General features: G+C 37.7%; 1 protein-coding gene and 1 pseudogene across 2 annotated transcripts; both read left to right on the top strand.

Annotated features, from left to right (window-relative positions):
• The first annotated feature begins 4,423 nt into the window (after window positions 1–4,423).
• LOC106299660 (paired amphipathic helix protein Sin3-like 6) lies at window positions 4,424–6,115 on the top strand. Of its 2 annotated transcripts, none has more exons than XM_013735716.1 (7): window positions 4,424–4,483; window positions 4,684–4,809; window positions 4,932–5,112; window positions 5,211–5,309; window positions 5,413–5,517; window positions 5,619–5,673; window positions 5,880–6,115. In XM_013735716.1, the coding sequence occupies exons 1-7, from the start codon at window positions 4,431–4,433 to the stop codon at window positions 5,903–5,905; spliced, it is 645 nt and encodes a 214-aa protein (XP_013591170.1). In that variant the 5' UTR covers window positions 4,424–4,430; the 3' UTR covers window positions 5,906–6,115. The 2 variants fall into 2 exon arrangements, with proteins under 2 accessions (XP_013591170.1, XP_013591171.1); XM_013735717.1 differs by having other exon boundaries at window positions 5,619–5,677.
• A 2,261-nt stretch (window positions 6,116–8,376) lies between these two features.
• LOC106297564 overlaps window positions 8,377–13,459 on the top strand; it is a 22,469-nt pseudogene continuing 17,386 nt past the window's right edge.

Below are 13,459 nucleotides of genomic sequence, written 5' to 3'. Positions count from 1 at the left end.
AGTACACCACCGCCAGCGTCTCCTCGGAGTGACATCTGTGAGTGTCTTGACCAAACCTACATAAGCTTTGTTGATTGTATCAATCCATTGCACTCCAACCGCGCAATCATTACCAAGAAGTATTTGTCTCGAAGTCAGTTCTTTAAACATGTGAAACCAATCCTTCCTACACGTCATGTAGTAAGAACATCCAGAACCAATCACCCACTTATTATGACACTGTGTATCTTTTACCGATAGTGCATCATCCTCTCAATAAAGATCTATCACAACCGATGCTTTAGATTCTTCGCCATGCTTCTTCTTTGTAACATAACAGTCATTCCTGGTGTATGCCTGCTTCTTTCAGAACCAGCAGGTAATTCTAGACCCTGAGCTTGATCTAGAACCGACCCTAACATTCCTCACAAGATCTTTTTTCTCAGACTTGCCTCTAGCATAATATCATTCACCATCTCCATGTGAAACCCTAGAGGTTTAAAGATCTTGATCTTTAGACCTTGCAGAACCTGTCACCTCTTCCAAGGACAATGTTTCCTTGCCATACTTAAGCGTTTCCTTGAGAGAGCCGAAATGTGAAGGTAGCTAATTCAACAACAGAATCACCTTGCACCTCCCCTGACACAGTTACATTCACGCTTAACAGGTAAGACACAATCTTCAGAGCCATCGATATTCCCATCCATATCCTGAGTATCAACCTTCTTGAAGATATAGAATTTGTGCTCCAAGTGAATTCTATCCGGTAGAGTCTTGGAAAGGTAAAACATCTCCAGTGTAAACCATGAAGAACCAGCTGAAGTACACAACTCGATCTTCCTTAACACATGATCTCCCACACTGAGAATGATCAGATTCATCGCCGTCTCTGATATTTCAAGCCTTTCAGCTTCCTCTTTCACCAACCTCTCCCTGAATACATCTTTGTGTTGCTCCTTCTGAATCGCTAATACCGAAGGTGACGTAGACTCTTCTAATGCATCCTTTAAACCAAGGACAGACAAATGTGCTAGCATCCACTTCTTCCACAATGAGAAGTTTCCCTTCTCATCAAACCGCTCCACCTCAATTCTTGCATTCACCATTGACAACCACCAACCTGGCTCTGATACCGCTTTGTTGAAACCACAATGGCAAGAATAGTTTTGACCTTAAACCAGAACCAAACACACAAACTCGCGAGACACTCTCTGACATACTTGCTGACGTAAGTTAGAAAGTATAAGTTTGTAGAATTATGGAGATCAGAAGAAGAACGCGGAATAAACATAGAAGATAGACACAATAAATTGGTTACCCATGGTTCACCTAGAATGGCTACGTCTCTAGGGCCTAGCAAGGAGACAATTCACTATAATCTCAAGTACAAAGATATAGCACCTCTCACTCTCTCAAACCTAACGGCTTGCTTGGTGTGAAAACACACACAATAATAGAACACACTAGCTCCTCCAATAGAGAAGGAGTCTATTACATTAACCTATTTCAATTAGGGCATTCTCCCATTTCCATTAACCTATTAAGAATATTTCCAAAATACTTGTAACTTCCATAACTCCATGAAAATAATATTTTCAGGATCCTCTCAACTTCCATAACCATAAAAGTGACATTTCTCTTTCCTAATATGACGTCATTGTCTTGGTTTAAGTTACGCGATCTTGTTTGATTTCCATACCAAATCCTGACGAAGTCTCCGATGGATTCCTTGACGCAGTCTCTGACACAGTCCTCGACGAATCCCAACAAAAATGCCATTCCTTCATGTCGTTCATCGCCTAGTCGCTTCTGTACCCGAGTGTCCTCACCTTGAATCACTTTGAGGTACACATGTTCAAGCTTCGGGATTGGTTCCTGCATAAGTAGCGAGGAACAAACAGTTCCGAACACATTCTCATCAAGACACATCAGAAAGTCATGGACCTTGTCTTTCTCCCATTGTGCCCTTAGAGTTGCACTGAACTTGCATTTACATCCATTGCAAACACAGCTCAGCATTGGACGGTAACACGCCAAACTGTCCCAAATCTTTGAAAGTTTTCCAAAGTATGTCTCGATCATGAGACCAGCTTGATGGCAGTTTGCAAGTTCCTTCCTCAGATGTGTTCCAACAAGTCTATAGCAAGCGGTTTGTGTGAGATGTTCGATCGCAGCCTTTGATCAATCGTCAGCTTGATCACGAGACCAACAATGCATTGATGGTCTTCCAATCTTCATAGTCCGATGAGTCTTTAGCTGGCTGGGGAAGACTCCCATCTACAAATCCAAATTTCTTCATTGAGCTCAAAGCAGTCTCAAGGTTGATAGCCATCCTTGTAAAAAAGGATGTGAGATAACACTTCTGGGATTGTCTCCTGCGGTGAGATCATGCGGCGAGATCGTACGCCTTTGAATCTCCATCGTTGGTGCCGTGAGTCCAGATCAAGCAGCTTAGTTCTCAGTCATGTTGTTATCAACCATATCGCAGAACCAAGTTTTCAGTCGTTTAGAAATCGAAAAGGAATCGAGACTAAGAAAACATAAAAATCACAAAACTATTTGTGTCGGCTCTGATACCTTATGAAATAGTTGCAGAGAATAGAGAAGGTTTTCTTGTGTCTTATTCACATTAGAGATCAACTCTATATATACAACTTGTACAGAGTAATCCCCAACTAACCTAGCTATAGGAATATGTAAACATTTCTTACAAGGAAGATTTTGTATTAACTATCGTATATACTCCGATAGATACAGTGCCGATATCAGGAACTTGAACATCTCAGATTGCATTTAAGGTTCGTTGTGCATGCGTTGTTGTAGAGGAATATGGGATTGCATTTTCATCAAATTGGTGTCCACCACCTGCTGAGTTTCAAGCCAATCAAGCTTTAGTAGCAGCACTAGCCATCTGTTGCAGTATTAGTATTCTCGAGCACTGAGATAGTACCAAAATTATTATTACTTAAAATATGATACGCCCGACGATTTTGTTGGGTTTTCATAATATTTCTCACGTACCTGCCAAGATTCAAACAATTTTTTTTTTTGTTTTTTTTTTAGAAATAGATTCAAGCAAACATTTATATTAACAAAAAATATTACTTAAAATATGATACGCCCGACGAATTTGTTGGTTTATCATATTATTTCTCACATACCTGCCAAGAACAAAACAAACATTTTTTTTTTGTTTTTTGAGAAATAGATTCAAACAAATATTTATATTTAAAAATAGAAACTACCAATATTAGATTGTCATGATGGTATCTAATTTAAAATATTATCCCTGTTCCTATGAATTAGTTATTTCTTGCCGCATTGTCGAAATTAATTTTTTTATTTTTAAAAAAGTGCATATAGAAAGTACTATTGATGAAAAAATGCCAGTTTTAGAAAAAAATATCTACTTATATATTATCATTTTAAACTATGAAAATAATTTATACAAAAATAGTAAAAATAACTTTAAACATATTTTTTCTAACAAATATCTTTTTGTGTGAATACTACTATATTTATATTTTCAACTATTCAAAAAATAAAAAACTTAATAATAAAATTATCATAAAGATGTATGTCACATTGTATTAATTTTAAATTTCAGTAATATATGCTGTTTTCAAATTTATTTTTATTATTTGTTAGAACAATATATATGTATAAAATGATTTTTAACATATATTCCGAACATTAAAAATTGAAAACAATATATATATATATATATATATATATATATATTATTTAAATTAAAAATATGCCATTAATTGAAGTCACTGCCACTTGAGGAAATATTTCTACACCACATTTATATGTAAATATTGTCTTATACTAAATGGTCTAGCAACTCTATTGTGGATGTTTTATCTGTAAAATCATGTAAACAAATGTCAAATGAACATAAAAATAATGATTATCACTTATTATCAAATCAAAATATTCAAACTAAAGTCGAACGTTAAACAAAAAACCGACCACTAGTGTAAATATGAATAAGGGTTTTCAACTTTAAAAATTTTCCAGTCATTATTATATAGAGAAATAACATAATTAGTGAGTCTGTTAAGAGCACCTCTAATAAAGAGTTTTATTGTGGGTTCTTATAATTAAAAAAATAATAATAATAATCGACAGAGAAGAGAGAATTTAGAGAGAAATTCTAGTATAAAGATATTTTAAAATTCTATTAGAACTCTATATGACACATGTATACTATATATTGGTTGAATTTTTATTTTATAATTAATTTCAGTTATCTAATTATATATTATTGAAATATTAATATTTTTTAAAAAAGAAATTCCTTAGAGTTCTTATTGATAAATATTGCTCTAAGGCCCAGAGAAAAGAGATACAGGGAAAATAGGCCCACGAAGTAACACCACGAATTATCTTTTGCTAAGTCTTTTATGATAAAATTAGGGTTTTCAACTTTTAACGTTTTGCCAAAGATGAGGAGAGATAGAGAAGATGGTTACACTGAAGTTTCTTCTCGAGGAGAAATGTTAGTCTCTTTCTCTCTTATCCAAATTTTTGATTCCTCTTTTCAAATTTATCTTTGACTTGTATAGATTGTGAGTTTGCTTTTGAGGCCTATCATTTTTAGGTTAAAGTTTTCTTTGACTAAGCTGTTTTTGATTCTTCAGTCTAGTAGATGCAACTTGATTCTTTGAAAAGTTAGTAACATGTGTTTACGGAATGCAGAAACGGGCAATCTCCAACCATTCGTGATGCACTGCATTATGTCAGTGCGGTGAGGAACACTTTTCATTACGACATAGGGAAATATGAGACATTCCTTGAGGTCATGAACGACTTTAAAGCTCAGAGGTATATTACCTACCGGCCTCTCGTCTCTTCCCATTTAGTTTGACTTTGTCCTTTTCAATACAGTTCAACAGAAGGTATTCGTGTATTGTTGATTTTACTGTGTTTATTCATGTTGGTTGCAGAGACGACCATAATGGTGTCATTAAAAGAATAAAAGTTTTGTTCAATGGTCACAACGACCTAATATTAGGTTTTAATACTTTCTTACCCAATGAGTATACAATAACCCTTCCGTTGGAGGAAGAGAAACCGAAGAGCGGGGTAGGTTTCCAAGATGCTTTCGGTTTCGTCACCAAGATTAAGGTATGTTATGTAATGTACGTAATGTGTAAATTACATACTGAAGTAATGTTTGATTTTCTCTTATCAGTTATGATTTACTTTAATTATTACCTTTGCAGGCAAGGTTCTCAAGTGATGAACATGCGTATAAAAGGTTTCTAGACATCCTGAAGATGTATCGAAAGGAAAGAAAGTCCATCATTGATGTCTACGAAGAGGTATATATGTTATGAGGGTTAAATTTATGAACTTTCTGCCTCCTATCTTATTTGTTAGAGCGCTAGTTGTAGTGCACTTCTCTGATTATCGTCTGCTGTGTAGGTTACTATTCTCTTCAAGGGTCATGAAGATCTGCTCGTGGAGTTCCTTAATTTCTTACCTAATTGTGCTGCAATTTCTGACATGCTTCCAAGGCATTCTGATAAGGTCAGTCTAGTGCATTTTGGCCATACATCCTTTTCGCTATGGAACTAAATGTCTCATTTTTCGATTGAGATATTGATACATACTCTTAATTTCTGTGTAAGGTGGAAAACGGTGATGAAAAGCTGGTTGTTTTCTCTGGTGGTAATTCTACTGGAAGTAGGTATTCTGATGGCTTGTTACATTCTACTGAATGTTCTATAAATACGCAATTGATATCTTTGTGATATGCACCCTTCATCTTGTATACTCCTGTTATGTATCTTAATCGTGTATACTATAATCATGGCCAGTCTTGTCTTTGTTAACGGCTTAAGTGGTCCCCCGTAGTTTAAACCTGGTTCTAAGTTAGTTAACTTTTGCAGAGTCCCTTGCTAAAGAAGATCAGTGAGGCTATTTGAACGTGGCAGAAAATGGGAGAATTCAAGATCATCAAAGTGGTCAAGATGGTGGAAGAGATACAGATAGAGCTGCCAAAACAGCTAGCAGTGTAAGCCAAATTATTGCCTCCTTCCAAAGGATGTGAGTGACTCTTTTTCCATAATAACATCGTTTTACTACACTGGAAATTACGGCGTTTTTCAGTTCTCTTATAAAATGGTTGGTGTTTGCCCATGCAATATCCATATGATAATTCTAAAAGTGGTCTTTATTAAGATACAATTTAACATGATGTTTTTTTTTGTTACCTAATCGTCGTGCAATCACAATGTTCTGAAAACTGGACCGTAGGATTAACCCCAAGAAAAACTCTACATCACGTGTTAATCCATTCTAGCCAGTTTAAGTGTTAACTAATTAAGTTTAGCACATATAATTTTAAAATTTTTAAACGTAACACATGTAAAATTTATGGGATTTAGTAGATCATTTTTTTTTTAAATAAGCTTTAAAGATCAAAATTTTGTTTCCATAAGATCCATGGCAATATATTATTTTTTTAATGAATGCCAAATTAGTCAAAGACCAAAAATATTTTACAAAGAAAAACTAAATTTGTAGTCCTTGCTTATGCTTTTCTTTTCCTATCGTTTGGATCAAGAGAAGCCAACATCTGCTTGGCAATTTGTTTCACCATTCAGGGCATCCGTGTTTGCGTCCCCATGCCTTCTTGCATTTCATTCCCGCCAAATGATATCAATTGAAATTTGGAAGACATCTCTGATGAGCATTGCCAGCGTGTTACTACAAGAGGAGTTTGAGATGTTATCGATGATATACAAATTAAACATCCCGAGTTGATATATGGAAAGACTTAAAAGAATTGATTTGCCTACCTATGTCACCAAAATTGACTTACTTTTTTTTATCACACATCCGTTTGGAACTCCAGAGTTAACCTCTGTTTTTCCATCTCATCCTCAATTGCATTGAGCAATTTTGTACGATGTCTAATCTTGCGTCGGTTTGTTAGCGTGGATGACACATTTTCATTTATTGGGATGCCCAGATCAATACATCCCTGGGATCCAATTATATCATGTAAGCAGCCAAGCTGGGACAAACATCGAACCCAAGAGATGTTTGCTCCCCGTTACTTTAGTAGCTTTCACACTTCCACGGACCACTCTGTGTGTCCGGAACCGCCCAAAATTAGCTCTTGCATATGAGATATGTTTGTATTCATTTTACCCAAAGAGAGGGTTGCAAATCTCCAAATAAGCTTAAGAAAACACACTCTACTAACTTCCTTGAGGCGTTTTAAACCAATTCCACCCTCTTCTTTTGGACAGCAAACATCAACCCAAGATAGTTTTTCCTTTCAGTTACTCAATGTTGGCCCTGACAACAAGAACGCTGAACATAAGTTGTCAATCTCTTGAAGAAATTTCCTAGGTAACATGAAAGCAATGAGCCAGAATGTGTCATACTTCCAATAACCGAGCTAAGAAGTTTGCATTCTCCGTCGAATTCTCTCCAACAAAGGCATGTAATCCATCAGACTCATTTGCTTTGTGCATATGGGAGTCCTAGGTACCTTATTGGGAGATCACCCATTGCAAAAGGACTTTTTGCCTCCATTCGATGCCTCACAACATCTTGAATTCAAGCCCAATATATACTTGATTTCTACATGCTAGTATTCAGACTAACGATCTTTACAAAATGGTCAAACACTTCCAAAATGATATCTAACGATTTTATTTTTCCATCAGTAAAGACCATAGTATCATTGCAAATCTCAAAAAGTTAGACCAAGATTTATACAACTGGAATGATAACCGAAACTGTGATCATAGCTGCCATATCAAGTAACTTTGATACTACATTTACACTGATCACAAAAGTATGGGGGATAAAGCATTGTTGAATCCTAAATCCGGTAACAGCGATTAGAACGTAAATTAAGTAATCAAAGAGATTTGGGACCAAAAGTTTGGCCAATATGAAGTGTAAGCTACAAGCCAAAAAGAGATACAAAGAACAATGAACTCGTCGTCCTAAGGACTAACTCTTCGTCAAGGCTCTCTCTCTCTCTCCCTCCCTCCCTCCATGTTTATGCAACTGGGTAAATCCTGAGAAATTGAGTGTTCATAAAAAATCGAAAATAATAACCTTACTCATTTCGGGAGGAAGATCAATAACTGGTTTTGTTATTGATAAAAAGAACGCTGTTACTGATTTAATTAAAATAGATACAGTTATAAAATAATCAGTTTTTTTTAAATAGGTCCAGTGGCACAAATAAATAATATTCAATGGTATACTGAAGGGAAAAAATAGGAGTGATTCTGTATTAATAATATTGATTTTTAGTGGCGAAAAGAAAAGGTTGTAACCAAATACTCCTAATAAATTCAAACTTGATTGAACTTCTCTTTTATTATTATCATCTCTTAGGAACAACGTAACACACCAATAATGGCAGAACAAGATCGCAATAACAGGAGCAACACGATACCAATCATAGGATCTGAGTTTGTTCGTCCTCAGCCTTCAGATCTAACCATCATCAGAGACACGGTGAAGCACGCCAACAGAAACAAAGTATTCAAAGTCAAAACGCCTCTCTCGGTCTCCACAACAAGAGGATTTTGCTTGATCCTAATGACTCTCCTATCGTCACCATGAAAATGAAAGTTTTATTTAGTTTCTTTCACCACCCTTATTTACATTTTCTTTTTTTTGTTTACCGGTAGATTTTTTTGAGTTTGGTTATGTTTTGGGATTTGAATTTTATGTAAAAGGTGACTAGTAAGCACGATCGATGGCAAGTGTATAGAGGAAGTAATTTAGATGATAAGATATTCACGGTTAAAAGATCATCATCGGTCCAACTAAAAACAAGAGTTGAAGTATTCTTGAAACAACCAGACAAAAGAAGTGTCTTGTGATTTCAATATTAAAGGTCGGCTTACGAAGCGTGCATGAACAATCTGTAACATCCCGCTCCTTTGGGCGTCCGACCGGGGTTGTCGAACGGTAGTTATGGACACGTGTATACTCATTTTAGACAACCCTACGTGTCCCGTTACTGGTCCCAAGAGTTGAAGGATGCATTCCTTCTTTGAAATACCGTCCACCCATATCCACATACTTCTACTTACAGTCCTGCGCACAGGAGAAATAGAAATGAAGGGATGAGCAATTGAGATTACTCAGTGAAGTGACTCTAAACCAGCCTCCCCGCATGACACTCTACACTACTCTATGCAGGAAAGAGGGATGGCTAAACACTACAATCATCAATGCAACTTATTCATTTCTATCATCAACATTTTATATGCATTTCTACCAACCTAACGATCAATCACACAATGAACTTAGTCATTGCTACACATAAACTCAACCGACTCAACGACTCGACTCCAGGCAACCTAGACGTAAGGACCTATGGCCGTTTACGGACGTCCCACCTCGTGCTGGCCTGTCCTAGGGTACCTCTTGTTAGGGTACTATATCCCTAGCTTCTTAAATGACTATTCGAGTTGCAGCTCATTGGCCCACCGGCTCTGTCTGCCACCCCGGTCTTAATAGTCAAAATTATGCCACGACTCAGCATTGTCTCGATCTTATGGCGCCTTGCACATTTTCTATCCTGCATTTTGCGGTCACCAAATTTACACGGCCTTTCTCATCACTTTCTGTGGGTACCTCTTGTTAGGCTACTGTCCCACGGGTCACTCCCAAAGGTACCTCTTGTTAGGCTACTGTCCCACAGGTCACTCTCACGGGTACCTCTTGTTAGGGTACTGTCCCGCGGGTCACACCCTATATTAGACGGACCTGTTTTTGGTGTCTCAAGCAATACAAAACGATAACATTTCATTAACTCATCTCATTCTCATTCTCATCAACTCATTCATTAGACGCCACCAGTTCTCGGTGTCACAACAATACACCTTACATGCATACATACATGTACAAATCGACATTCATGATACCATCATATATATCATTCAACTTCATCCATCATTCACATCTGATACCATTTGTAATATTTATCCCTTAAGCGTTCATTTGTTTCTAACAATTTAGCTTTCACTCAACAATCATCTCATAGAATCATAGCAAACAATCACACAAGCAATCATCGTAAACATTCATCCACTTCAACACAAGGCAGTCCATTAAGTCCTTTTAAATAGTGTAAGGGTTCTTATGCAACATGATCCATTCATCTATCAACCTAACTTTCATTATGATCTATCAACCTAGCTCTCAAACAGGGTCTAATCAGACCTAGATCCAACATAGAGGAGTATACCGAACATGAGAAGAGACTGGGTTCGGGTCACCTCACCTTAGCCTAGATTTGGATCTGGAACAAGAGACATAAGAACGACGAGATTTGATCACCACCACACCACACGGCCACCACCACCACCCGCGGCTGCTCGGCAAGGAGAGATAAGGCGGACGGCGAGGAGAGAGGCGTCAGAGAGGAAGAGAGAAAAGAAAAGAGAAGCTTGACGGCTAGAGTTTCCTAGTCTCTCCAAATATCTGCAAGGCTTCGATTCTATTTTATCTGCCGAGAAATAGAGGAGGAGGCACCTCATTTTATAGGAAAATAGAAGGGAACTCTAGGGTTTTTCGCTTTTGGGCCGTTTTGCAAGTGGGCTTCCCTTTTAAAACAAAAGAAATTTATGGGCCAGGTTTGGGGATGTTACAATTCTCACCCATTTAATGAGAATTCGTCCTCGAATTCCGCATCTCGAAACTTCAAAAAGCAAACATCTCAAACCCGGACATGTCCATTGTTTTCCCATAAACAACTTGGCACTTCCAATTCACTGGTCCTCATAACCAAATAGGCCCCTGACATTCCTAGAGATCCAAATGTATTTTTTGATCTCATCCCTTCCCATTAAACCAACATCTTCCATTTCTTTTCACTGCTTTAGTGCGGTATACAACGTCAAATGCCTGATGTACACTGGCACACGATGACACATAACAACCCATGACTTCTGAAGGATTAACTCACATCCTTTATCAACTCTGCACAAACCCAGCACATTAGCATTTGGCAAAATGAGTCCTCCATTGTGGCACTCCAACCAACACGCTACTGATATTAAGAGTTTTCAAGGCTCCTAAGACAAATGTTGTAGTATAGTGATTGTCGAACCAGTTCTGAGGGATATCAAAGCAATGAGAATGCAAGTACTCACTTAATCTAAGTGCAACCGATAATTTAAGAGGTTTCTAAACTAATGATTAATGATAAATGAAATGACTTTCTTTACTAAGGGAAAAGAGAACTCATGGGCATAGGGATTAGACCTTGGGTGATCAAGTTTCGAACTAAGGATGGCAAACGATCAATCAAACTATCAACCTTAAGCTTAGACACAATCTTAAACAAACTCTATGTCTAGATGAATGTTCATTTACTAACATATCTCAAACATCAAATGTCTTTGGTTGAATAATATGAGGGAAATGCCTATTGATCAACTTTTGAGTGGCCAACTCAGAAGATGCATTATGAATACTCTACTAGCAAGGAACAAGAATGATCTACACTAAAACATCCTAGAACTAACCTAATCACCCTTGATCTCCCTAACCCATGAATTCAAAAGGCGATTACTCACTAATCTCCATGATTCCTCTTAAACCCATATTGGATTTCAGATTAATCATGTAGAGAAATATATAAGAAATCAACAAGAACACAAAATGAAAACAATCAAATCTGAATCAAAAGAAGTTTTTACTAGTTGTTCTTCAGAAAAAAGATTGTTTTTTCTCTGGTGGCTCCCCCAAGTACTTAACTTAGGTTTAGGCAATCTAAAAACAATAAAACAAATGACCAAAAGGCCCCTGAAATAACATAAAAATCGTCCAATCAAACACGCGGAGCGACATAGCATAGTGCTCCCAGGATGTCGCTCCCGACGCGTTTCTTCGTGTCTCCCCCCGTCAAAACGCGAGCGACTTGAACTGGTCGCTCTGGCTGGGAGTGACCTTGGTAGGTCGCTCTGAGGGGTCGCTCCAGGATGCTCGATTTTGGTGTCTCTGGACGAGAGGACGCGAGCGACCTTGGTGCATCGCTCCAACAAGTCGCTCCGGACTTCGGGAGCGAGCTCTGTGGGTCGCTCTGAGAGGTCGCTCCGGGCTTCATTTTGTGTTGTCTCGCCATGGAAACGCGAGCGACCTCGGAGCGTCGCTCTGGCAAGTCGCTCTGAGAGGGGTATCTCACGATAGAAACGCGAGCCACCTCTCCATGTCGCTCTGGCTGGTTCGCTCCGGGATGTGTGTCACAGCGACTTCACGGCGTCTCTCCGGTGAGGTCGCTCTGGTGCGCTGCTCGTCCGTTAATCGTCTTTTGAGCTCCAAATGCACCCAAATGCCTCCAAGAACTCCATGTGGTACTCCAATACCTGATAAAGACTCATGTATGCAAAATGCAACCTAAACATGGCTAAATCCTAGTCTATATGATCAAAATGCACATGGGTGAATGGATAAAACAATGTAAATATGCAAGATATCAATTCCCCCAAACTTATTCTTTTACTTGTCCTCAAGTGAACTTTCTAGAACTCATAGGAAGAGAGGTTTGAAGGTGGGAACTCATAGCCAAAGGAAACACACAAAGCACTCAAATCAACATCTAAATTCAACATTAGTACACCCTCTCTTATTATACTCTAGCTTCTCTAGGCCTATTCAACTCTTTTCACCCCTACACTCATCATCATGCATTCACACATGCGAATCAGCCAACTCTCAAGTTCATTAAGCATAGCATCAAGTGAATTGTTGCAAATGGTCAATTGGTCCAAATCATTTGGTTGAGTAAGGGAAGACTTTTATTCAAGTGGGTCAAGAGGTTCAAAATCCATGATCTTTTATAGTGGTTTACTCTCAAAACAAATAGCCTTGACATTGCACATAATATATCTAAGAAAGAGACCAACTCATGCATACAATGCTCAATCTCTATTGTTCTACTCTTTTCCCAAACATACACGTTACACTATCACTTCCCAATGTCAAACCCAACTCCCATCTCTCACCAAAAGATCCCAAGAATACTTTACACATAAAACTCTTTTTCTTTGAAATCCATAAAGGATTTTCTCAACTTCTAAACAAATCTTAGCTCTAAACAACTTTGCTAGCCCCCTTTTCTTTCTTTTTCTCTTTTTTTTTTTTTATTTTTTTTTTATTTTTTTTTAAATATTTTTTTTAATATTTTTATTTTTTTCGGGGGCCAAGACTTTTCATAAACTCGAGCTAGACGTTTATCTATTAATTCCAATAAAATTATCCATTTAAACACAAAGAGTCTATTCTTTTCCTTCGAACTTTTCATGCTTCCAAACCATAGTCACAACACTCACCCCCACCTATAGCTAGACAATAGAGTGCCTAATCTAGCAAGAATGAAGACCACACATTGTCGTTCCCGATACTCTCAACATTATGCACATGTAAGGCTTTCCGAGAAAGGCATCACTCATCAAATAATGAAAGCTCAAAAGGAGGGAAG

The sequence above is a fragment of the Brassica oleracea genome, chromosome C6 (assembly GCF_000695525.1).
Source record: "Brassica oleracea var. oleracea cultivar TO1000 chromosome C6, BOL, whole genome shotgun sequence".
In the NCBI taxonomy this organism is placed as follows: Eukaryota; Viridiplantae; Streptophyta; class Magnoliopsida; order Brassicales; family Brassicaceae; genus Brassica; species Brassica oleracea.
This window is presented reverse-complemented; position numbering and strand designations above follow the sequence as displayed.